The sequence below is a fragment of the Cavia porcellus genome, unplaced genomic scaffold (genome assembly GCF_034190915.1).
Source record: "Cavia porcellus strain 051 isolate PalLab524CR breed Dunkin Hartley unplaced genomic scaffold, mCavPor4.1 scaffold_14, whole genome shotgun sequence".
In the NCBI taxonomy this organism is placed as follows: Eukaryota; Metazoa; Chordata; class Mammalia; order Rodentia; family Caviidae; genus Cavia; species Cavia porcellus.
This window is the reverse complement of record NW_026947497.1, coordinates 18929389-18955968: the sequence shown is the minus strand read 5'-3', so window position 1 is coordinate 18955968 and position 26580 is coordinate 18929389. Positions and strand designations below refer to the sequence as shown.

The window sequence follows — 26580 nt, the reverse complement described above, 5'->3', positions numbered from 1 at the left end:
CTATTTTTACTTTTGTTGTCTGAACTTTTGGTATCATATTCAATAAATTATTACCATATCAAAATCATAAAAAGTTTTTCACTATGCTTTCTTCTAAGGTTCATATAGATTTAGTTCTTATGCTTGGTTTTTGGTGGAAATTAATTTTCTACTTGATGTCAGACTTTTAAGATTCCAACATATCCTTTTGCATATGGAAATCCAGTTTCTCAGCATCACTTGTTAAAAGCTCTGTCCTTCCCCCACTGAATACTGACCTAAGAGTTTCAGGAGATTCAGGTCATAGCCAGTGGCACCATAATACAAACAACGTGAAGGAAGAGTGTGGCAGAGCAAAGTTGCTTATTTCATAGCAACCCAGAAAAAAAGAGCGGGGGATGCCAAAGAAGAAGGAGCAAGGGATCAGATACAGTCCCCAAGTTTACACCTTCATGACCAACCCAGACACAAGTTCCATAACCCCAGGACAAAATAGCACAGGATAAATGCTCCAATCTGTGCAGGATAAATGGAAAAGAGGAATAGAAAGCTTAGGATCAAAGCAAAAGTAAAATCTAATGGGGTAAATATTAAGTCTTGTCTTTTCCATAGCAGAGTTCAGAATATTGATTTAATGCATTTTCATTGTTACTGTGGTTGCTTTGGCTTCTCTTTTCTTCACTATGATATTCTGCTACTGTGCTGGCAGAAATTTAAAAATTAACCCTTACCTCCCTTCACCAGCTTGCAATTTAACAGTATTAACCAAGAGATTACATTTTTTTCTCAACATCATTAGTTTGGGTTTCTGATGCCTCAAATCCATACTCTATTGTATTGTGTGACTCACCTCAGTACACACTTGGAGATGACAGCATTGTACTTCTTAGACTTTCTCTAAATCTACTCCTAACTGGTCAGAAATTAGAATAAAGGACTGGTTTTCACAGACAGACACCTCTCCTTTCTGACTCACAGAAGGGATTACAGAACTTGCATTGGATTTCTATAGAGGTTCACAGCTAAGGGTTTGCCTTGAGTTTCAGAAAATGTTTTGATTTAAACTTGAAAGATTCTGGATCTTTTGAGATTTAAGTTGGAAATTTCTGGATCCTTGGCTGTATGCTAGAAAAGTTGCACCTGTTAGGGAATTATGAACATCTTGCCATGTGATTTAGAGATTAAGTGTGATTTCAGGAGATGGGGTGGATGTCTAGATTGACAAAGGGTGGGATATGGTTGTTAAATCAGGAAAGCAATTACAGCCTTAGACTTCTTGTTCCCTCCTTTTTCACTGTCAAGTTCACCCTTCATTTCTGATAATTTCATCATCTCCTAGGGGAAAGTTTTATTATTATTACCTCTTCTGGCACTTACCATCTTACCTTGACATTTGGATATGTGTATCTATTATGCCACACCAACAAATCAAAATAGAGGAATAAGAAAATGTTCATGTACTTAAATCTAATCTGAATAAATAGGCCAAGTTAAAGTTTAAATATGGAGTATACTACAAAGACTTTGGTATTGAGGGCTTGATCACCGATGCAGCAATATTCACAGGTGAAGCTGACAAGTGATTGGATAGTGAGGGTGCTAACCTGGAAGAGGACAGTCCTCTCTCTCTCTCTCTCTCTCTCTCTCTCTCTCTCTCTCTCTCTCTCTCCATTTCTCTCTCTCTCCTTTTCCCCTCTCCGTCTCTGTCTTCTTCTTTCTCTATTCTCTGGTTTCTACCCAATTCACGATGAGCAACTTTCCTATGTCATGATCTTATGCCAAGATGACTTTTGCTCTAGTGTAAATTGATCATGAACCAAAACTGCTAAAACTATGAAATAAATCTTTCCTTCTTAAATTATTTTTAAGGTATGTGGTCATGAAGATGAAAAACTGACCAAGACAGAAAAATGAAATCACTGCTGGTCATGAGCTTAGAAATTTTTGGAACTGATTTTTAGAAAAAATTAGGAAAAGTTTAGAAAAATAAGATAAAAAAGAGTTATAATGCTATAACTGGTGCTTAATGGCCAATTTGTTCAGGACTCAGAAGACCAGATATGAACATAGCCAGTAAAAGTTGCTCACACAAAGTTTCAGATAAGAATGAAGACTCTCTGGAAAATTGAACTAGAGAGTGTTTATAATATTCTGGCACAAAATTTGTCACATTTTGTCTATGCTCTAAAAATCCTGCCTAAGGCTGAGTTTTACAGCTACAGATTAATTGATCTGCCAGTGGAAATTTCAAGGCAGCAATTGTCCAGATGATAATATGGATTTTGCTGGCTAAATTTGCCAAATTAATTAATTTTCTTTGAAGTGCTGAAGATCAACCTAGGGTTTAATGCATGTTAGCCAAGTATTCTGCTATTGGGCTTCATCCATATCCTTTATTTTAGCCAGATTTATAGTGAGAGTCAGGAGCAAAAAGCTGAGCCAAAGATTTGAAAAACTTGCAGACTGGCCATGGAAGAAGTGCGTGTGAACCTGGGTCTGTAGGGGGCATAGTTGTTGAAATGATTAACAGCATCAAAGGGAAACCAAGCACTTAGCACCAGGACATTAGAAAAGCCATGAAAACATCTCAAAAATGACAGGCTAAAGAGTGTAAAAGTGTTTGAAAACCTTTGCTTTCAAAAACTTTACATATTTTTTGAAATTTTTGTTTGGAAGAGAAGAGCCCAGGGGTGTGCTGTTCAGTCAGAGCCTGGCAAGAAATTGTTTCCCATATTCAGTCATTCAAGCATGCAGAGGCTGCTGCAGTCATGGTCCACGGGAGCCAGGCTACTGCTTACCCTAGTGGCAGACCATGGCATCATCCATGTGGTGCAGGTTTTACAGGCATGCAGAATACAAAACTAATAGGGTTATTGTGGCTACTACAAATATTTCAAAGAAAGGCCTAGCAGATCAGGCATGTCCTTCCAGAAATCCCCTGAGAAGGTGATGTAAAGTTGTAGGTGTGAATCCAAAGCTGCAATGGAAACCTAAGCAAGTTGGAGATGCCCACAATGTGGAACATCTGTTGAGAAAATCGATAGGCAACAAGAAGAGCCATGGCCACAAGAGAGGGGCATGTGGGTTGTAGCTGGCAAGGTCAGAGAGGTAGAGCTGCCTGTGCCCTCTGGGTTCATGTCTCATCATCACATGCCCTGGATACTCAAAATACAGCTTCAGGATTTAATGTTTTCCCTGCAGGGTTTGGTCTTTTGTAGGGAGCGGCTTTGAATAGCTGCTGCTGCCCTGCCCCTCCTGCCTGAGGGCATTTTGTGTGTCAGCCTACATTTCCCATGATCTTCATGTCTGCCTACATTACCCATAATCCTCTCCTGCTTAGTCATATATCCGGATGTGATGATGACCTATCAGATAACACTCTGTGCCCTCTTCCTGCCCTTGGCCCGCCCCCCACCCTATATAAGTTGTAGCCATTTTAAAAATAAACGAGACTCGATTGGAATCACATCCTGTCTCCATCTCTCTTTTCTCTTGCCCTGCCCCCATCCCCGATCCCCTCTCCAGGTTGAGACCCACAAACTGGTCCGCGGGCCGGATCAAGTGGCGCTCAACGTGCGGCGGATCAGTCTTTGGTTTAATTACTTTCTTTCCTCCCATTTTTACTCTTAAGCTGTGATATTGTATCTTGGAGCATATAGATTTTTTTTATGCAGGCACAGAGTTAAAACTTTGTCTTGGATTTCAGAGTAGGCTTTCAACTAGAATTTATGAGCAATGGTGGAATTGGTAAGACTTCAAGAACTCTAGGAAATAGACCAGATGCATTTGATATTATAAGACTAAGTATGAAATAGTCCTCAAAGGTCTAAGGGCTTGACCCCAGTGCAACGATGTTCAGGGATGAGCCTACAAAAGTGATGAGGACACTAACATCATCAGTGTTATTAATCCATTAGCCAAATGGGCTGCTAGGAGATGAGGTATATTTTGAGAACATGAATCTCTGGGGTAAGTTTTGAAAAGGTATTTCTATTCTCAGTCTCTTTTCCTCTCTATCTTCTCCTGGCTTTTATGAAGTAAGCAACTTTCTTTAGCCATCACTTCTATCACGATATTTCTGACTTGGTGCCAGCCAAACACAAATGAAACCTCTGAAACCATGAGACCAAATAAATCTTTTCTCCTTAAAGTTTTTTGTTTGTTTGTTTAGATATTTGGACCCAGCAGTGGAGAAGTGATTAACTGAATCCATTAAGTGTTTGTTTTTGTGATACTAGCAATTGAACCTAGGTGATTCACATCGAGCTACACACTCAGCCTTGTGTTAATTTTTGAGATAGGATCTCACAAGGTCACTAAATCTTCAGGTTTGGGCTTGAACTTTAAATACTTATGGTTTAGTTATAATAGCGTTAGAGGGAGAAAGAGAAGTCAGAGGTACTGGAAACATTTTGTGAGATCATCCTTGGGTTGCCTTACTGAGGGTATGGCAGACACGTGTGAAGTAGGATGGTATGTTTAGGAGGTGGAAAAGTAGCAGAAGTAAGGGCTTGTGTCAATAGAGGACAGAAGACTAGAGAGAATTTGAAACTACAAGGGCTATTTTTATGTTTTTTGATACTTACCTCTAACCAAATCCTAATTTCAATCACATATTATTTCAACGAACAATTCTCCTACTTTGGCTTTATAGGCATCTCACACATTTCTAGGAGCCACCAACATAGCTCCTGTTTACTGCTAGCACTTCCTTGATTTCCTAATATTCTTCTACTTGTTGGAAGAGTAATGAGGAGATCTGGGGCTAGATCCATACAAATACAAATCCATATTATTTCTATCCATAGTCACATATGACCACATAGGACAAGCGAATGAGCAGGGTGATGCCAGACCTGTTCAGTTTTTAGTCCTGAAATTTCTTCTCTGTGTCACCTGGGACTGGGATCAGACTGCATCTAGGTTTCTGATCTTCCTAGATCCAACATTAAGGATCAGGGAGGGTGAAAGTATGCTTTCTATTTCTATGCTTCCTGTATAATTTAACAGCTGTCTCCTTTTCCTCAAATCTGCAGTACTCCCAGAGTCCTGGGCCTAAAGGTGAGGGACACTCTCCTGCCAGGAAAGGAAGCTACATGCAGCCATCATGATTTATTCTTTCCTTAGTCTTTTTTCAACAGTTATAATATTATATTCCACTTATCATTGCTTCTTGTGTCCTACAGTTTTCTTTTTCATACAATAGCATAATACTCCTTTCCCAAGTGAGGCATCTGTTTGTAGTGACACTTCAGTAGATTAAAAGATTAAATGCAGATAACTCCTGTATTTCTAACACCTGGACTGGTTAGCAAGGGGATCTCTGAATATTCATGTTCCTTGTTTTACATTTCTCAGTTGTATATCATATCTAAAATTAATGAGGTATAAAAATTCTGGAGAATTCATAACAATCAACAAAACAGCTAAAGCAGAATTATAAAATATAGATAGTATGCTTATACTGCCATAATAAATATAAGATTGGGAGGTTTAAACAATAGACATTGTGTCAGCTTTCTATTACAGGGATGAAGATACCTGAATATAACAATTTAAATAGGGAAAAGTTTATGTTAGCTCACGTTTCAGAAGGTTCAGTCAATGGCTAACTGGCTTTATTGCTTTTAAACTTGTGGTGAGGCAGAAAAAAGGGCAGAAGGATGTGCAGCTGAGGAAAGCTCTTCACCTCACAATAGGAAGGAAACAGAAAGACAGGGAAAGAGACAGAAAATAGCCAGCGATACTCTCCAATTATATCCCAATGATCTCTGCCCTTATCAGACCTCACCTCTTGTTTTTGTCACTTCCCAATAATGCCATCAGATTATGATTATGGATTAATCTACTACCTAATCCAAATATTTCCTCAAAGACCATCAGTAACCATGGCTTCCACAGTATGAACCTTTTGGAAGACATACCCTGTCCAAGTCATAGCAGGCCTTTCACACAACATGGAAGTCCAAGATTCTAGGGGTTTTGGTTTATGGTTGAGATCTTGCTTCCTGTCTCTCAGGTATCTAGTTATGTCCTTTCCTTGTTACATCTGACCTTTCCTTGTTACATACAAGGAGAGACAGAAGTAGGATGGAGGGAAATGGGAAGGGAGAAAGGAGGGAAGAAAAGGTAAAAAAGAGAGGGGAAGAGAGAGAAAGAATACATCTTTCTTTTCTCACAAGGCCACTAGTCCTGTTGCATTAAGTTCCTAAACTTATAGAACATCTCCTAACTTATAACTTTACATCCCTGTCTCAAAATATAGTCACAAGGAGTAAGGACTTCAACATATGAATGGAGGGCACAATTTAGGCACAACTATAATACATTATTTTTTGAATGTTGAAGATTGAAAGATAGTTATACAGTGGTAGTGGGGTGAACATGATAAAAAGAATTTCCCACAGTATTTTATTCCTTCTTTCTTGATGTATGGAGGAATCACTTTGAAATGCAAAAAATTCTATTGAAAACAGGTAGGTGAGCTTTCAAAATTAAATGTATTAAACTGTTAAGCTGCTGGACTTCCATGTCTGCTCGTTGTAATACAACGGCATCTTTCGTTTCCTGCCAGAGAGGTATCAAAGTAGGTCAGAAAAACCAGAAGAACTAAATTAGCTCTAATACCATAACCTGATACTTCAAATTTCAAGTTTTAAAATAAAAATGACTCATACTACTGGCCAGGATTTCAACTAAACTTCAAAAAGCCAAAATGATTGATATGAACACCAAGATGACAGAGATGTGAGAACTAGCTGACAAAATATTTTAAAGCATTTGTTAGCTTTTTGTTCATTGTTCATTCTAAATATATTTAGAAATATATTAACAGAATTAACAGAATTAGTTGAGGATGTGGCAAAAATGAGCAGATACACTTGGGCTAAGGGAAGTCAGGCAAGCTGTAACAGATTGTGCCAGCCACCTGAAACAACCTAAAAAACAACGTGACCAACTCCCTCACTTTCATTTAATGAAAGTACACTGTGTTCATGTCCCTCCCCCAAAAATTGACCCCTGATGGGTTTTCTGATATGGATAGCTGTTTTCTAGGATAAAGTATAATTATAAAACTAGAAGCGTTCTATTTTTGTAGTTGGTTTTGTTTGATGCATCATAAATACAATTGTATTTTGATTTTTAGAGACAACAGTGCTTCTTTTAGTTTATTTGTCCTTCTTGTTGTACTGTGAATGACTTTATTAATAATGGTTAAGGTTTATTTTAATGGTCATTTTGGGGAGACAGAGCTTGAATGTGAAAAGTTTTGACATCTCATTTTAACGTATGCTGGTTACTGGTAACTTTTGATAATTAAAACTTATCTTCATACAATAATTCAACAAGTAATAACAGACATATTTTAAACAAGTAAAAACAAATAGTCTTAGCAAAGACATAAGGACATAAAGAAGTAATAAGATATAAAGAGAGAAGACATAAGGAACCAAGAAGAAGTTTTCGAACTGGAAAAAGAATAAATAAAGTACAAAACTCAATATATGGACTCAACATTGGAATGGAGAGAACAAAGGAAAGAATAAATGAACTTAAAATATAAATATAGATAGTAATAAGTCTTAACAATGTAAATAAAGGTATGGCCTTTCCCAAATGTGCTGTTTCATTTGGCACCTGTGGAATGATAACAAAAGGTCTAATGTTAATGTAATCAGAGTACCAGAAAGAGAGGAGAAAGGTAAAGTTTTAAAAGTATGGAAAGAAAGACCCTAAATTCTCCAAATTTGGTAAACGAATTAAACCTATTAATTTAAGAATTTCAAATAGGATAAGACCAAAGAAATCATATAATAACTAAACATGAAAACTAAAGACTATGAAAAGATCTTATAAACAGCAAGAAGGACCATCCAAGAGCATCAAGAAGAAAGAAACAATAATAGAAAGAATAAGAATATGAAAAAATACAATATATTTTTCCTCTCTTATGTTTCTTGAATTGTAAGGTTAAAGATAAAATTATAACACTAATGTGGACTTACATGTATGGGGAGGCAATTTTATAAACAATTATATTTGGAGAAGATTAAAGGAACAAGGGTGAGACCTCTACCCTTGACTCAAACTGGTAAACACTGATACCATTACATTGTGAAGAGGTGTATATCTGACTAGTACTTAGAGAAGTCCTTCAAAAAGGTATACAAAGAAACATTCTTGTGGGCTGGGGATATAGCTCAGCAGTACAAACACCTGCCTGGCAAGTGGAAAGTGTGAGTTTGATCTCTAGTACCAAAAGAAGTGCATACATGCTTGTCAACATTGTTGATGAATCTAAATAGAATGCTAAAAATTATTCACAAAGTTCACTGGAAGATGGGAAAAATAAATCAGAGAAATTAATGGAAGAACAAACAGAAAACAAATGGAAGACTTGAATCTTAACATATTAATAGTGACATCAAATAGAAATGGTCTGAATAAACCAATTGAAAAACAGAAAGAGGTAGTATGGAATAAAAACAAATAAACCAACCATACCCCAAAAATATGTTATGTTGACTGTAAGAACCTCTCTCTCTCTCCCTCTATCTCTTTCTCTCTCCCCCTCTTCTCACTCTCCACCTCTCCCCAGAGTCTCTCTGTCTCTCTGTCTTTCTGTCTCCCTCCGTTCCTCTGTCCCTGTCTCCCTCTACCTCTCTCTTTTTGATAGAAAAGACGTGTCATGCAAGCTTTAAGCAAAATAAGGCAGAAATGGTTATATTATTATGAGTAAATTGTAAAATTAAAGACGTTATTTGGAAGAGAAAAGGATAAGATATTCTTAATGATGAGAGTCAGTGTGCCAAGAGTACATCCTCATCCCATTCACCAAGCAAAAGTATATAATACATGTGGAGCAAAAACTGATAGAAGAGAAGGAAGAAGACAAATCCACAACTACACGTGAATGCCCCTTCTCAGCAAATAATAGAAAAAATATACAGAAATCCAGAAAAGATAGAGGAGAACACAACCATGCTCTCAGCCAATAGAATCTGGTCAATGGCATTAGAACACTACAGCCAAAAACAACAGAATACACATTGCTTTCAAATGTTCTTGGAGCACATATAAACTAGGTAATATTTGTGGTCATAAAAAGAACTTCAACAAGTTTAAAAGAACTGTAATTATACACAGTATGTTCTCTAATCACTATAGAGTCAAACTAAGAAACCCTTGAAAACTAGATTAAAAATAACCAATGGGTCAAATGAATATTCAGCAGTGTGAAAATATAGAAACACATGAAATTTGTGGGATATAGCTAAAACAAGAGGGAAATATTCTAATACTAGATACTTAAAACAAGAAGAAACATCCCTCAAACCTGCAACAAGGAATACCATTATGAATTAACATAATTTCTCAGTATGAAATAGGTATTTTGAATATCCCTGTAGTAACATCAAATTTTAATTTATAATTTAAACACTCCTAAAAAAGAAATCTTTAGGTCCAGATGGATTCATTAGAGAAATCCACCAAAGTTTTAAATAAGAATTAATATAAATTCAATACAAGTTCATCCAAAAATGACTATTTCCCATTTCATTCTATGAGGTTTCTTTCCCTGAATACTAAAATAGGAAAAGAAAGGATAATACAAAAATAGGAAAAATTGCAGACTAATATTCCTCATGAAGATAAGCTTGGACGTATTTAGAAGTCATAGCTAGTAGAATTTAGAAATATATTAACAGAATTACACACCAGGACCAAGTAGATTTCATCTTAGATATTCAAGGCTCATCCAGTGTTCAAAGGTCAGTCAATGTAATCGGCCAGGTTGAAGATGAAAAAAAATCATGTGGTCATATTAATTAATGCAGTATAGCATTTGATGCAATTCAATGGCACCAACCAAAAAAAGTAAAGGAGAACTTCCTCAAGTTCATAAAGAAAATCTCTCATTAACATTTTACTTAATAGTGACAGAAGGTGGAATGTGTCCCCCAAGATAGGGGCAAGTGAAGTAGGTCAACTCTCATCAGGGACATTTATGTAGTACTGGATTCTCTAGCCATTGCAAATGGGCAAAAAATAAAGCAAAACATACATATCAGAAATAAAGAAATGAAACTGTTCCTCTCCTCGGAGGAAATGACTATCTGTGTGGAAAATTCCAAGAACTATATCGAAAAAAAAATCAAGTATATCAAGACTGTAAAATTCAAGACAAATATAAAAATCAAATCACATTTCTAAATATTAGTAATGAATACAAGTAACCAAAATATACAAATATAGTATTTACAAATGAAATGCTTAGATATTACCTGAAGTATTTTGATATACCAAAAAATGCTTAGATATGAAATCTAACAAAATATGTTCATATGTGAAAATTGTAAAACATCATTGGAAGATAAATACATGAAGGGAAATATGCTCAAGATAGCAAGGTATTTTGTAGATGCACACATTGCAAAATTTATATGCATAAGCAGGCACAAGATGTAGGAAAAATGACTCTATTCCATTGTGAGATTACTGCATGTAGTTACAATAATTAAGACCATGGAAGAGAGCTAGTCTCTATACTTTTATCAATGAACATAACAGAGGGCCCCCGAAATTTTAGGAATTGGTGAACAGTTACTGGAATGAACACGAAATGTATAATTAAAATAAAAAGTGGACAAATATGACAAAACATGACAAAAGTTTTGTTCTGTTAAAGACACTGTCAGGAAGATAAGCTGCAGATAACAAGCTACAGACTATTTGAGCAAATATTTACAAATTGCTTCACAAAGGACTTGTATCTAGAATAGAAAAGGAATTCTCATCTGAACAACAAATAAAAGCTTAATTAGAAAATGGACAAAGGGTGAACAGTTTGTGCTTTCATTGTTCGATTGTTTGATCATTTTCCCATGCCTGTATCTCGTAATCTGAACTACTTTGAAGATAACAATGTACAATATATTAACCAGTGTTAATCTCCTTTTATTTCGCTTTTAAATTGTATAATCATTCTTATTCTTATTTTGTTTTTAAAATAAAAGAAGAAAATGGACAAAACATTTGGGAAGACATTTCACCAAAGAAGATACTATACTAAAATAGCAAATAATTTAGGGAAATGCACATGAAGATCACAGTGAGATATCACTACCTAGTATTAGCACAAACAAAGATGCTAATATCAAATTCTAGCAAGTATGTATAGAAAGTGAATTTCTCATGCATTACTGATAGAAATGCATAATGATACAGTGACTCTGGAAATTACTTTCACAGAATGTAAAAGTGAATCCACACATCACTGACTCAACAATCAAAGTTCTTGGTGTATCAACATAAAAATCAGTATTTGATTCTTCCTACTTTATCTGTAAAAGCCCAAAACTGGTAACAGGCAAAATTTCCAGTAAGTGAAAGAATCAATAAACTGTGGTACATGGTTCGCAATAAAGAGGAATAGCTATTAATATACGCAGCCGACGTAAACTTACAGTATGTTACTGTCATCCAAAGCTTACACACACTGTATGGCTTCATTTGCAAACCTTCTGATAAAATTACCGAGTTGTGTAACAGACAGATCAGTGATTGCTAGGGTCAGACATGGAGGAGGAAGGAGCCAGGTGAAAAGGAGCCTCCATGGTAGAAATGGTTAAGGTGATGAGAATTCTATATGTTGCTTTTGGTGGTGGTCGCATGAATCAGTTCTTGGGTTAAACAGACTCAGAACTGTGCACAAGTGTTGTATTTGTGTCAAATCACTGCTTTCGTGTTGTATCATAATTAAGATGTAATTGGTGGGTAAATTCAGATACGTGGGATTCTCTGAACCATCACTGCATCTCCCTGGCTTCTGCCATTCTTTTTAATACACAAAATAACTTCAAATCGATCCAGCAGTGGCTGACTGTTGCAAGAGGGGAAACCTTAAGCCTACAGAAAATTCTGCGTCTAAGCATGACCTGGGTCTGGAGGAGTTCGCTGGGCGGGGAGGTTGGAGAACTCGGGGCGTGTTTCCTGGCCTGTGGGAGCAAGTGGGAGGCGGCGCCCGGGCTGCTGAGGCGGAGGAGAGGGTGGCGTGTGATGGGCTCGGCCCCACCCTCTGCCGCTCCCCAAAAGCAGCCGGCGCCTTGCGCATCGCGAGTCTAGAAATCCGGAGCCAGCGGGGTGCACCGCGGATCCTCTCGTGGCGCTCGGCTCTCCGGATCGCAGCGCCTGCGTTAACCCAGAACCCGGGAAGAACTTTTGTTTTTCTTGAGCTGAGAATATTTTTGGACGGAGGATCGAGTTTCTCACGCGCTGGTCCCCACCTCTGTATTGTGGTTTTGATCTGTGCGCTGCCTTCCTCGCGGGGTGCAGCCAGAGCCCCGATGCCCTGCGCGCGATGGCCGGGCGGTAGCGGGCTGCGCCCCGAGCCCCGGGAGCGCGCGACATGCGGGCGCTCAACATCACCCCGGAGCAGTTCTCCAGGCTGCTGCGGGACCACAACCTGACGCGGGAGCAGTTCATCGCGCTGTACGGGCTGCGGCCGCTAGTCTACACCCCGGAGCTGCCCGCGCGCGCCAAGCTGGCCTTCGTGCTCACTGGCGCGCTCATTTTCGCCCTGGCGCTGTTTGGCAACGCGCTGGTGGTCTACGTGGTGACCCGCAGCAAGGCCATGCGCACCGTCACCAACATCTTCATCTGCTCTTTGGCGCTCAGTGACCTGCTGATCACCTTCTTCTGCATCCCGGTCACCATGCTGCAGTACGTCTCGGACAACTGGCTGGGGGGTAAGAGTTCGCGCCCCACGCCTCTCCAGTCGCCTCCAGCCTTCCAGGGGTCCCCCACGCGCACACTCCACATTCTTCTGACCTCTGCACACTGCTGTGGCTGTCAGATGAATCTCATCTCCTTTCTGGAAACTTCCCCACTTGAGCTCACTTGGAAATAAATGTTTTCTTTTTGGCTGCTTCTGGGTTTCACATTTGTTACACAGCGTTAGCTCCTTGTGGTTAAGAAATGCAGGTTGGGGTAAAGTTTCAGAAAGGTCCAGAGCAGTCACACTGCTTCTGTTTGTTTCAGGACCCTTTTCGTAATTGCCAGTTTTATTCTATTTTTAAATTTAAAAAACTTACAAATTTAAGAACCAGGGAAGAAAACAGTTCAAATGATTGTACAAAGTTAAAAATCATATCCTCTCATTTTCCTCTAACAACCAAGCTGTCTTTTCCGTTATTTGTGTGACTTCCACACAGTTTCTTTTATGTGTTAGTGAGTAATCATATGTTGAAAATACAAATATATGTTTGTAGGAAAAATATCTTGGACTAGTCATTCTTTTTAAAAATGGATACATGCAGGGAGAAGGGACACGGGAAACAGACTCCTTCCTGATTAGCAAGGGAAAATGAAATTCTCTTTCTGACAGTGGAGCAGAGTGGCGAAGAAACCTTTGGAGTCAGGGATGTAGGGATAGAGAGGAGGCTATCCTCCCTTCCAGCCTTCACAGAGAGGCAGGGACCCTTTGCAATTCCATGGTCATTGTTCACGGTATACCTGGGGAGAAAGTAGAGGTGGTACCCCATTGTTATGAATGAGTGTACTCTTGAGACCACATCAAAATTCTGAGAAAATGATTTGAAAATGTAAGAGAAATGGGCCATTATGCCTTCAAGCTGTGCCATTTCCACCTCTTTGCTGTTCCTTGCAGAAGCACAGAGGGTATTTCTTTCATTCCACTATTACCAAGTAGAAATCTTGCGTTCGTTTTTCTGGTATTGCTTTTTCTATTAATTTACACTGAATACACTGTTAATGGGTCCGTGTTGAACATGCATCTTATCTGTGTGTTTCGAGAAATGTATTTCTACGAAAGAAAAACAAATTGATTATCTAGTATTGATTTGAAAGTGACACTTAAAGTGGAAAGTCATAAATTGATTTATAGATTAGAAACTTTCTTGCACTTAGGAATAACTGCACTTGGGCATTTTAAAGTTGTCCAGTGCAACTAACTCCATCAAGTTGAGGGGAGACTTGGATCCTTATACAGAAGTTGATTTTTGATAAAAGGACACAAGACTGCTGTAGGTATAGCAGTATATAGTATATAGCAGTATAGCATGGTAAAAAGGCTTGCTTAGCATAAGTGAGGTCTTTGCTCAACCCCCAGTACAATACACACACACACATTTGGTCATTTATAAGTGTTTCTAAAAGTTTAATTTACAAAGCATATTAGTACTGCTAGATGGTTATAGTTCTGTTTGTAAATGTGAACATAATTAGGCACTATGGAATCTTTCAATGGAAATCAAAAGGCATGGATAACTACTTTGGTTCTAATACATGTAAACTCAACAAGCCTGGCCCACAGTTTTTCCAATAAAACACTAGAGAATTAGAGAAGTGTGCAAGAAGAACGAACCTGAGCCATGTTGAGGAATGATGCTCAGGGAGCATCATGCAGCTGTTTTCCCTACTGAGCAAGGTGGGCACTGCCAAGGATTTTCTCAAGCATTCTGTTTTCTTTGCTTTCCACTTCATGGGGGACATTTCACTTTAGACTCCAAATACCAGAAAGAAAAAGAATATTTTGCTTGCGTATTTTATAGGGTTAATGTGAAAGTAAAATGTGTTAGTCAAATGCATTGGGAAAAAATGATTACACAGTGAGGATATGAAGCAAAGCATAAAGATAATCAATTTGAAGTGGACTGTGTTTGTCCCGGATCAGATTTATACAACAAATTATATTCTGTTACTGAGAAATAACAATATTGAAGTTCAGGGGAAGACAGAACCTGCAAAAGAGCTAAAGATAGCTATGGAAAGATAATTAGCTTGTATATTACAGGATAATAATTGTAAAACTCTCTTGATTAAAAAAAAGTTTTCAAGAGATTACAATCTTGGAGTGAAAATTAATTCATGGTTTTTTATTTGATAAAGCTAATGCGTTTCCTATATGGCAAAACCTTCTACCATGGGAACACAAAGATGACAGCTTGACTAGGGTTTTATGGGTCTCAGAGAAGAGGAGATTCCCCAAGGAAGGCAAGTGGACTGGGATGGAAGGGGATCTAGCATGATGTGAGAAGAGCAGAGGAGAGTCCGGAAGGCCTCCTTGAGGTGGTGACAGTCCAGCTCAGCTTTGAAAAATAATGTAGACTGCTTCCAGCACAGAATGGAGTATGTTCTAGGAGCAAGGGGTCACTGCAAAGCTTGAAAGTGAGAAAGATGGTGAATTTTTAAGAAAACTGGGTAAAGCATTTTAAGAATATATAGTTGCCTTGTGAGGAATGGCAGGAAAAAAGATGAACATGGGTCACTGCAGCTGGGGAGGAAAGTATATGTACCATGTAAAAACCTAAGAATGAATACCTTTCACATTTCTGCAGAGCTGAGGTATGAAAAACAAAACTATGACGATGGCCAAGAGGCAACAGTTGTTAAAAGAAAGACAGTGTCCTGGGCAGGGGCAGAGTACCGTCACATCTCTTTTTCTTACAGTCGCTATCGCTGTACATGCGCCATCCCCCAGAAGCTGGGAATATACATTTTTATGATGTTGACTCCTGATTCAAATTTAAAAGTAGAATATAACTTATTAAAAGGGAAAACATCTATCTTGTGGACATATAGTTTACGACTTCTCTAGGAAATCTCCCTCTGAAACATCACAGGAAGTGGTAAAGCTGAGTGAGAAGGACCGTTTTTCTTAATCTATTCGTGTCTCTTGCTAAGGATCAGCAACACTGACCAATCAGAACCTGAGCTTTAACAAGGTCCCCTGGTGACTCCTATGCACATTAAATTTGTCTAAGCACTGGTCACAGTAATGATTCTCAGAGCTACCTGTGCAGAGAACCTCCTGAGGGGGTAAGTTACACTTGACCATTTGAGCCAGCTTGCACTGGCTCACAGAGCTTTTCATGCAGAATGCTACCCAGATTCTCTCAGGGAAACATGTTGTCACCTTGAAATGGACCCTAGTGGGAGATTTACACAACAGAAACCTGTGGTTACCAATTAGACCTGCAAAACAAACACATGAAATTCAAATATTTTTCAGCACACCGAGTGAAGACATTAAATGTTCATTTGTACTTTCAGTGCCAAGACAGAAAAAAAAGGTTAGCCATAAACATTTAGCTTACTTGTAGGAATATAATTCAAGTCTGAAAGAGAAACACCTGTCAGCATGTAAGTGCTGCCCAGTAGAAAGAAAAATGATGTAGTGTTTCTTTCATTCCCTTAGGGACCAGCTGCTTATCAGTTCCGTGACCCACTATCTGATTCACTTTCACACCACTTTGCAGGAATTCTTTCAACATGGAGCTAAAAGATCACGATTCTCTGTGCCTAAGAACCATCAATAATACATGTTGTGACTTTTCCTTTATCACTAGTATATGAGGATGGGCTGTATTGTCATGGCATTTAGAAGCAGGGTCTGGGAATTATCTATACATCTGTTCTCCCCTCTGATCATTTGGACAGATGTCAGTAATGCATTTGTTCACTGTCCTCCTATGACCATTTCATTTACCTGCCTTTATCTATAACCACCTCTTGTTTATCTTTTTACCTTTCTTGCTCCTTTTTGTATGCCTTTCTTCACGATGTGTAAATGTCCATCTAACTTCATGGACAAAACATTTTTTTGCATTTAAGTAAATTCCAAACAGTGAACTTCACATTCACCAGTGCTCCAGAGTACAGCTCTGTACTCTAGGGTTGTGTAAACTCCTATTTTTTCTTCTTTCTATCTTTGGGCTTTTTGGGGGTATGTCTTCATGTATGTTCTGCCTTTTTGTGGTTTTCACACTTCGTTATGTGTTAGTGTTTGCTGAAACTTGGTGTGAAATCTCTTTTCTTTCAATATTCATTTCTGCATAGAAGCTGGTGTCGGCTCTAATTCTTTGGCAGTGATGCTGAAACTGGTAACTGATCACTTCCTTCAGCTATGGTCTTTTACCTGATTTGAAGACTGGGCATTAACACGTAAAAATCCTGTTAGTATCTAATTATGCTCTCATCTTATTTAGTCTGTCTGCCCAGGGTCTAAATTAAAATTAATGATACTATGCATCATTCTTGTACATTTTCTGGGCATCTACTTTGTGTGTCGGGATATTGTAGGTGTTGAGAAAGCTGAGTCCTTGTGGTATTTCTAGGTTTCAATTAGATCAAAAAGGGGAAAGAAGTGTTCAACAAAGAGAGGGAGAATGTGGAGAAGTGGGGTGAAGTGTCAGAGGTTGTCAGACTGCACAGCGCAAGTGTTGGAAAGGGAGCAGATGGAATTGCATTGGGGGATATTCAGAACCAGATGGGTTTGAGTTCAGGGGAAAAGCATGGTCTGAGGTGGAATGGGGTTGGTGGTGCCTGAGTTAAATGAAAACTTAAGGCATGGGATGATTGACTCTGAGTATCTCCCAAAAGGAGGTTGAAAACTCAGTTCTAATTCAAGTCTCCTTGATCCTAGCATTAAAAAGGTGAGAGGGTCGGTAGAGTATGATCTGCTGAGAGCCAGAAGAGCTCTGCATCCACTTCCATCCTGCTGCATGGGTACAGCTAGAACCCTGGGGAGGGATGCTTTCGCCAGATGAACACAGACCTCTGTGGGTCTCCTTGCAATTCTGCTGAAGGCAGTGAAAAAGAATTTTTCTAGTGGTGGCCAAAAGCAATTCCATAAAAAGAATTTCAAAAACATCAGAAAGAGAATGTAGCGCATATTCACTACATTTGAAGCATTCTCACTTAGGAGAATGTAGAAAATTAACATTCTTTTCAGCTGAAATAAGAATTCCTCTAAATCTTGGCAACATACAAGACTTACTTGAGGAGATTTTAAAGATGTATATGCCTGGTTTGCAACCCCAGAGATTCTAATTTAGTTAGTCTGCGTATGATCAGTATTGTTTTGAAAAAGCTCCTCAAACTAGAAAGAATTATAATTTGCAGCCAAAGTTGAGAACAATGATGTAGCATAAAAGCCAACAGCTCAAGGACTTGAGCTGTTAGGAGGACTCAAGTGAAGAGATAATGGTTATAAACTTTTAAAAATAGCACAGTGCCTTCTACATGTACCTACTCAGTACAACCATTATATATTTAAATATAAGAAGTGGAGTAAAAAAATGTTTGGAAAATGCAGAAATGGGTATATGGAGACCAACAAGGATCTCTGGCACAAGCATTCACTTATAGGAATCCTGTTACATCTTCACCAAAGCCCTTAATCTTTTTTGGAGTCTTTTGAGACACATTTGAGAATGAGTCAAACATAATGAAAGGATTGGAATACAGCACATACCATGAAGGACTAGCAGAATTACTCTCTTTCCTAAGGAATCCCACTCTAGTTATAAATGAACACACTCAACAGCAAAAGTTTTCAGTTGATTTTACTCAAAGCCACAAGGACAGTTGTGGGTGAATGTGGAATAGACGAGACACTCATCTTCATCAGGGCATCACCTATGTCTTCATTTTTAAATAAACAGAGCTTTGAATATAACTTGATATGAAGAGGGAGGGAGAGGGGGAGGCAGGAATGGAGGGAAGGGAAAAAAAGGCATCTTACATGCCTGAGCTATTTGATGAGTGTTATAGATTGTGTGAAATGAGTTAAAGGGAGTTGCAGAAATTCTATTTGGTGAAAAGATAGTAATTTTGGCAACTAGTTTAGAGCAGAGGACATAATTGCAATTTCTTCAGTTTTATTATTTGGTTCTTAAATATCAGCTACATTTTTATAATAATTTCCCCTTTTCTATGACATTTCAGAAACTTATATATGGTGAAATTGATGTAAACTCAGGAGTACTCTGGGGTTTGAAAATATCTTTCAACATCTGGTATAGTGGCAGATGCCTATAATCCCAACTACTTTAGAGGGTGAGGTAGAAAGATCATGAGCTTAAGAACATTCTACACAATATAGTCTTTCTCTCAAATAAACAAACAAACAAGAGGGCAAGAGATGGGTGGAGGAGGGAGGAAAAGAAGTGGATTTTAAAAAGAATTAAGATGTGTTATACACTTGTACCAATCCCCACAATGAACGTAATCATTCTTTACTGAAAACACATACTAATAAAAATAAAATTTTAATGAAAAGCAAAACAAAAACCCAAGAAAACACCAATAAAATCTTTTTTCTTTCATTTTAAAGATAAAACATAACAAAATTTCAAAACACAACAGTCAGAGGGTAACAGTGCTTAATACATTGCATATTATCACTAAATTAGTTACTTAGAGAAGATTATTCTTGCATTTATTTGTCCAAACAATATTAGCACAAATCATTCTTTGCAACGAACTAAGAGAAATTAGTAATATAAGTGTCTTAACTATATGTATGCATACACATATTATTACTTCTCACACTAGGGAGATAATACAGTGTTAACACATGCGAGTCTGATTTGTTTCACTCATGAGTATGGTCTGTAGTTGAATCCAATAAAGTCTTTTAACAGAAATTATAACAATTATTGATGAAGCAGTCTCTTCAAAGAAAAAAATAAGAAGTATTAAGATGGAGGAGGAGGAGAGAAGAAGGTAAAAGAAGAGGAGAGCAAGAAGAAAAAGGGAAAGAGAAAGGAAAAGAAGGAGGAGGAGATGAAGGGGGAGCAGAAATCAATTAATGAAAAAACAGAAAGAAAGAAAAAGATAGAAGAGAGAAAGGAAAGAAAAAGTTGTGCCACGAGGATGCCTCTGAGTGCTCTTCCCTAGAATTAATCTTATGCACACTTTAGGAAGAAAAGGCAGTATCCTTAAAGAGAATTACACGATTTCTTGGCAAGTGGGATGAGGAGTTTGAGCAACAAGACATACATGAAATGCCCTACTTCAAACACAGGCACTTTACAATTGCAATACCAACTGGAACATCAGAAAATTTTCATTGCAGATTATGAGGAATACAAGGAATCATTTTTAAAGTTTGCTTTTCTGTAACATCACTCAACATCGTCTTTATCCACTGATTAGTTTTTTATGATTCCTGTTTGCAAGAAGAGAAACCTAATGTTAACTACCTTTAGTGTAGTGTTTTGCATCATAGAATAAACAGGCTCAGAGTTAAGGCTGGGTTCAGGCACAACTCATTTCATCTACAGCAGAGACTCAATCTCTCTGTGCTCATTTTACTTCTCTATAAAGAAGTAAAACCTGGGGGGGGGGGGGATTTAGCTTAGTGGCATAAGCGCCTACCTTGCAAGCACGCGGTCGTGAGTTCGATCCCTGGTACCGATTAAAAAGCAAACAAACAAACAAACAAACAAGTAAAACCTGGACTGTCCTTTGTCAGGTAACGTAAAAAATGGCTCCAGGTCCTTTAATGTTTTTATGTTTTCTAACATAATGACATATTATTCAGTATAAAAAGGAATGAAATCCACAACATGGCTGAAGATTGAAATCATCCTGGACCAGAAAGTATTCTGAAGAGCAGAAAGTGTGGGTCAGCATGTTTCATAGAGTTGGTCACAGGTTCCCAGAACATATGTTCTGTGTCTTCAAATTTTTTTTTTAATGTCCTCCGCAGGGACCTTGTCCAAAGCCTTGAACTTGGTATGCAGAGATCAAGCTGACCCAGGGATTCTGGACAGCTGCCCTTAGTCTTCCCCTCCTGCTCTTAGAGGGCTGTTGGCATCTCCCTCAACTGTTCCCCGCATGTTCATGTGCCAGACAGACTTTCATGCTGGCTCTCCCCTCTGCTGAGGAAGCTGGGGAAGGCAGGCAGATGGGATTAGGCATATCATCCTGCCTCATTCCTGTCTGTATCTCTAAGATTCAGCAGAAGCTGCACTAATTTCCTTCCCTGTTTTAAAAGCAAGATTTCCAAATGATTGAACTCTGAAGTAGTCCAGGTAAGTGTTTACAATTTTTCTCTTTCTTTGCAAAATTAGAAAAAAAACTAAATTCAACCTTTCTCTGTAGCTGTGTTTCTGCGAAATTTCCTGTCACACTAGAAAGACCGTAGACTATTAACAGAAACCTTGAAAGACAGTGTGTTCTCACATCTTGAGAGAAAATTAAAAAAGAATGAAACAGGGTAGTGCTCTAAAGGGCCATGTCCTGTGGAATTAAACATTCTGTGGTTCTGTTCACTTATTAGTTACTCTATTAGCATTGCCTTGCATCAAGTTGGGCCTTCTTAGAGACTGGGCAGTTATAAAATGTTTTGATATTGCCCTTAGTGGTTGATGTAGCACTGGAAACCATGGCAAACATCCAGCTTTTACCTAGTGATGCATTTTAACACAAATATTAATCGATCTCATTCTTATGATTTCAAATCAGATTTCAGTATGAGTACTTACCTGTTTTCACACACACAAAAAAATCTCACTTGAAATCCCTTTTTCAATGTATGAGTAAAAAGGCATTAACATTGTTTGAATTTTTTCCCTGTGAAATTGAGATGCAACTAGTAACTGACAATGGTATAAGGTAGTAAAGCAAAGCTTGACAGTGAGATAGTTTTTCTTCAGTATAATTTCTTCATCCAAAAACTTGAGAAAGCTTGTGCAGTACCTGCCTCCCAGTAAAAGTCGATGACCTCATGGAAAAATAGGATCTGGCCTCTTAGCAGGTGTCAGTAAAAGAAAGCTATAATTATTGCACTACTATTTAAAATCACTATTTTAATATAATATTTAAGTTGCTATTTAAAATTTTACATACATTTGTGTGTAGAATAGAGTTGTAGCTGATAAACCTGATACAACATTAAAAAATTGTCACTGCATTATTTGTAATAATTCCAATGTATATGAAACAATTATAGTAATTACATAAATTTATAGCTTCTTTAGAGTAAAATTTTAAAATAGTTATGTTAATTTCTCCTATATTCTAAGTATGAGAATTTAAACTAGGCATTTATATTTATCAACCAACAATGCTTTTTTCATTTATTGTCAAAGTCACATCCCTGGAGGAGGATCTAGGAGTGCTAGAAACATTTGGGGTAGAAACATCTGATGCTTCTTTACTCATTCTTGGCAAGGTTCTTTCCAGGCCACCCCAGGTTGTAGGCACAAAATTGCTGCATCAAAACCAGTACAAAGACTTTTCACTTGACTTGCCCCTGCATTAGAATATAGGACAACCCCTTCAAGCCCTTTGTGCAAAACTCACTGACCCACATCAAGTGAATGGCCCTTGATTCTGAGCTCACGCAGCTAGTTATCTATCAAGTGGACACCGATGCTGCCTAATTCATGCCCACAAGGAACATCAGGGAATCTCTTTGACTACCACAGTCAAGGATGCTAAAAAAACAACAGGATGAGTTCCAATATTGTTTCACACAATGCAGGCACAGATTTTCTCAGTGTAGATAGTTAGGGGAATGAGAGCCTTTCTTTCTACCACAGAGAAGTGAGTACTGAAATGAATACCACACTCAGCACAGAGCTTACCATGTACCAGGTATATCATCATCTTTATTTACAGAGGAGAACATGGAGGCTAAACTGTGTGAGTGCATTCATTATCAATTTTGCATAACAAATCTCTCAACATTTTGGCAATTAATTAGTGTCCACGATTCTGTGGGCAACAATTTCAGTTTAACTCAATTGGGTGGTTCTTATGCTAGTCCCACTGGGTCACTCTTGAGACTGGGTTCATCTGGCGAGCTGACAGGTGCTCATTGTGTCAGGTGACCTCTTCAAGGAATGTGCCACTTATGCCCCTGGTGATTTCTTTTTTCAGTAAGATAGTTCAGAATTCTCTGCAGGGAAGCATCTTCTAACTTCAAAGCATCTCCAGACTTAGGACTGACTGTTGCACAAATGTCACTTCTTGGATAAAGCAAGCCCCATCACTGACCCAGATTCAAAGAACAGAGAAACAGTCCTCCATTCTGACAAGTGCCAAAGCCACATGACAAAAGGCTTGTCAACGGGAGTGAGAAGTTGCGATTGCGTTTCCCCTTTGCCATCACATAAAATAAATTGCTTAAACTAATTCAGAGAGGAGCATGAATGATTTGCTTCAGTGTTGGAGTTTTCCGCCACAGTGGGTATACTGGAAAGGGGAAAATCTCTGTTCTGCAATTATTTATTTATGCTTTCTCACCTGCTCCAGCTCTTTTTGTATAGTTTTCTCTATAGCAGGTCTATCCCTGACTCAAGAATACAGTTTGGGGGCTGGAGGACAAATCTCTACAAAGAAAATTTAGTATGATCCTTCCCTCAGAAACCTTCCTGAAAACAAACTTTTGCTAATTGACTGTCCTTGGCTTTTCCCACAAGTCTATCTTGGACTCTTCAATATGCACGCACACACACACACACACACACACACACACACACACACACAAAGTCATAGAAGTCTAACTTGATTGAAGTATGGGAGTAACTATCAAGCTGTTTAACAGTTTGATTTTTATTTTTTGTCTTCAGTGCAATATCTAGAAATGTTAAATATTTATTTTTATGAGAAGAAATCAGACTGAATCAAAATTTAATCTAAGTCGATGCAAATCTAATTCAGCAGTAATTTTTCTCAGCAGGTTGAGAAAGAAACATTGGTAACTCATTTTAGAAGAACAGTTTGAGTTTCTTTAATAGAGTAACAAAGTGTTGGAAATTAGCCCTGCCTACTGCTTAAAACAAATTGTCAGGACTTAATGAGATAAAGCAAAACTCAGAGCAAGATGGAGATTCTGTTAAAAGTTTATATTACCAGTAAATATAAACATCAGGTGTAATGTGTTTGCAAGATATTAAAACATCTGGTTAGTTCCGTGAACACATAATTCGAAATTCAAATTAGATTTAAATTGTATTTTTAGTATTGAGGAAGTGGCACGTGTGAATTTTATGAGTGAAGACATGACTCATCTGTTTGTCCATTTCTGGTTTCCTCCCTAAAATTAAGCTCCCTGAAGTCCGAGACTTGTCTGTTTTGTTTGTCCAAGTCTTAGTTTGTTGCTCAGTGCAAAAAAGTTCTTAAGAATCAGAAAATTCTCAAAAATTTTATGGATGAATTAATTGGTATCATCTTGTCATCATGATAATGTCTGAGACTTTTTAGGAATCAGATACTGTTTTGTAGTGTGTATAAGATTGTGGCTGGAGACATATCTCAGTGGTATAGAACGTGCCTGGCAAATGGGAGGTGTTGAGTTCTGGTACAAAAAAATTAATAAGATTGTGTCTCTCTTTTGTGTTCATAATATTTCTACATTCTTGGTTGTAAAGAGCAAAGATTCAGATTTACCTCAAATAACTGGAGCTCTGGCAAGGCTATTTTGTAGCAATAATGGGAGGTGGGGAGAGAGAGCTTTTTGAATATCAGGAAAGTACAGGTGGGTCTCATAGAAAGTAACGTGCCTTACTGCTGTGGGCTCTGCATGGCCATGAATGTGATGTTGTTTCTTTTTCCAGTGAACAAAGCCTTGCTTATTAAACCTGATTGATTTATACCACAACAGAGTTTTATTTAATCTTCTAGTTTATTCTTTTCACTCTCACAGTTGCTGTCTTCCCTTCTGATCTTAAGGCTGAATAATTCTCATGTGCCAGGAGGCCCAGGCAGGGTCCAAGGGGGAAATCAAAGAACTGTAGTTTAGTGACCATCACTGATGCAAGCAAGCTAACTTCAGTATATAACCACAGATTTTAAGTTGTTAAAACATTTTCAATTAGTTACTCACCGAAATAACTCTTCAGACTGTTGCCAGCTTGTCTTTCCCCTTATACTCTGTCGCTTTTTCTCACTTTGTGAGGCTCTGGAGTCTCTCCAGGCCACCCAGACTGTCGTGCTGCTGACCCACTCACAGGCCTGCCTCATGATGAGGACCCCAAAATCCCCCTTGGCCCCGCTGTGCTGCCAACCTGCTTCAACTGTGAACAAGTTCAGCCAGATACCTTTGCATTTTCCTGCTGTCTGATTTCTTCCTTCCCTCTGGTTCGGGTATTTTTTCCTCCTATCCTTCTTCACCATTCTCTTTATTGATTTCATTCTTATTTATGAAAATACTCCTCAGTAATCCCAGTATGCTGAGAGGTGTAGCTCAGTGGGAAGGCCCTGACTCAATCCTCAGTATTGAAAAACAAGGAAAGAAAGAGCAGATTCTATCCTGATCTCTGATATCATCCTCCACTCACACACGTGCTCTTACTCCACACCATTTGTATGACTTAAAATTGCAGCACAGGGAAGCAACTATCAAATATTTCCTCATGGTTAAGGAGTAAAGGGTGGAAAAAGAAAGGAAAGTTCATGCAATGATACCTTTTTATCCTGTCATATTTATTTATTAGTATTTTAATTGCTCATAATACTTGTGATGTCACTCACACCCATGGCTTTTCTTTTTAATGTTAAAGACTTTCTTCATGAAATAGTTCTGTATATGTCTTTTTTTCCCTTTATTTGCTTTCCTTCCAAATGAGGACTATAAAAATACTTTTTAAAAAAGATAAAACGAAAAAAAAAAACCCTCTGACATTATTATTAGCAAATCTTGGGAAGCAGACTATATAAGAATGGGATGTGGCTATGTTTCTATAAAGAAGAGTTAGGAAGGATTTGGGGTACAGCTCAGTGTGGAGCACTGGATTTGATCCCCAACTCTGAAAAACTAAATACCCAAACCAAAACAAACAAAAAACAAACTTTAAGAAATCTCTAAAGGAAAAATATTAAATGAGTGAAAACTGTACAGTGAACAACTGTAGCTCTGCATGGCCTTTACCCACGTATCACTGGATAATTACAATTTAGAGTATTACAGACAAATGTAATTACTATTTATAAAAAGTTTCTAATAAAGATGTGAATATAAAGTGGTTGCTTTACTGATATCTGGAAGATAACTTGTTTTAGAACTAACAGTTCTTTTCCTTTATACTCCTATTACACTTTAATAAGATACTTCTCTCTGTAGCACTCCATGTAAATGGTTCCAGTGTTCTTGGGAATAAAGTGTGTCCTGGTTAGCTTGGTGACAAAAATATTTGAGTTCAGGAAACATGCTCCCAAGGAGCAAAGCAGAAAGTCTCCCATTTATTGTTTTTTTTTCTTACCTCTGTACTTAAAATCTTGGCCCTTAAACCCAGAACTTCAGCACCCCTTCACCCAGGAAATTGTTAGAAATTTGGTGTAAGCCTGCTGAATCAGAATCTAGATTTCCACAGCATTCTTCAAGTGGTTCAATGCATGATGATCTAAAATGTATCATTCCTGGGTTTCACCTTTGCTTCTGAAGAGTGTGAGATAGAGCATTTTGATCATGGTACATTTAGTTATTACCAAGCAGCTTTCTTTAGAAAATCTTTCTTTTTTTTTAACCGATTTTTCCCTGTGTACCTGTTACACCATTGAGGTGTTACTGCAATAATCAAGACATTTTGCTATTAAAATGTATTTTTCTCGACTGTCATTCTCCTCCAAGAAAGAAATAGGATTTAATAGATAGCAGTTTTATTAATGCTTGATTAGTTGGTGACTGAAATCCAGTTGCTTAAATTAAGTGGTTGACAGTCTCCCCAGATTAAATATGGTCTTTGTGAAATGAATTACCCTGGTGCATTAGTCCACTTTTCCTTACAGAAATGAAATACCTAGTGAGGGGTAATGTGATAATGAAAAGTGGTTTGTTTAGTTTAC

At 37.9% G+C, this 26580-nt stretch overlaps 1 protein-coding gene across 1 annotated transcript in view; it reads left to right on the top strand.

Moving 5' to 3' along the window:
• The first annotated feature begins 11927 nt into the window (after nucleotides 1–11927).
• Nucleotides 11928–26580, top strand: part of Qrfpr (pyroglutamylated RFamide peptide receptor) — a 37592-nt gene continuing 22939 nt past the window's right edge. The window contains exon 1 of the mRNA XM_003477000.5: nucleotides 11928–12728. Coding sequence (XP_003477048.2) covers nucleotides 12389–12728 — 340 coding nt within the window. The 5' untranslated portion in view covers nucleotides 11928–12388. The remainder of the gene's footprint in view (nucleotides 12729–26580) is intronic.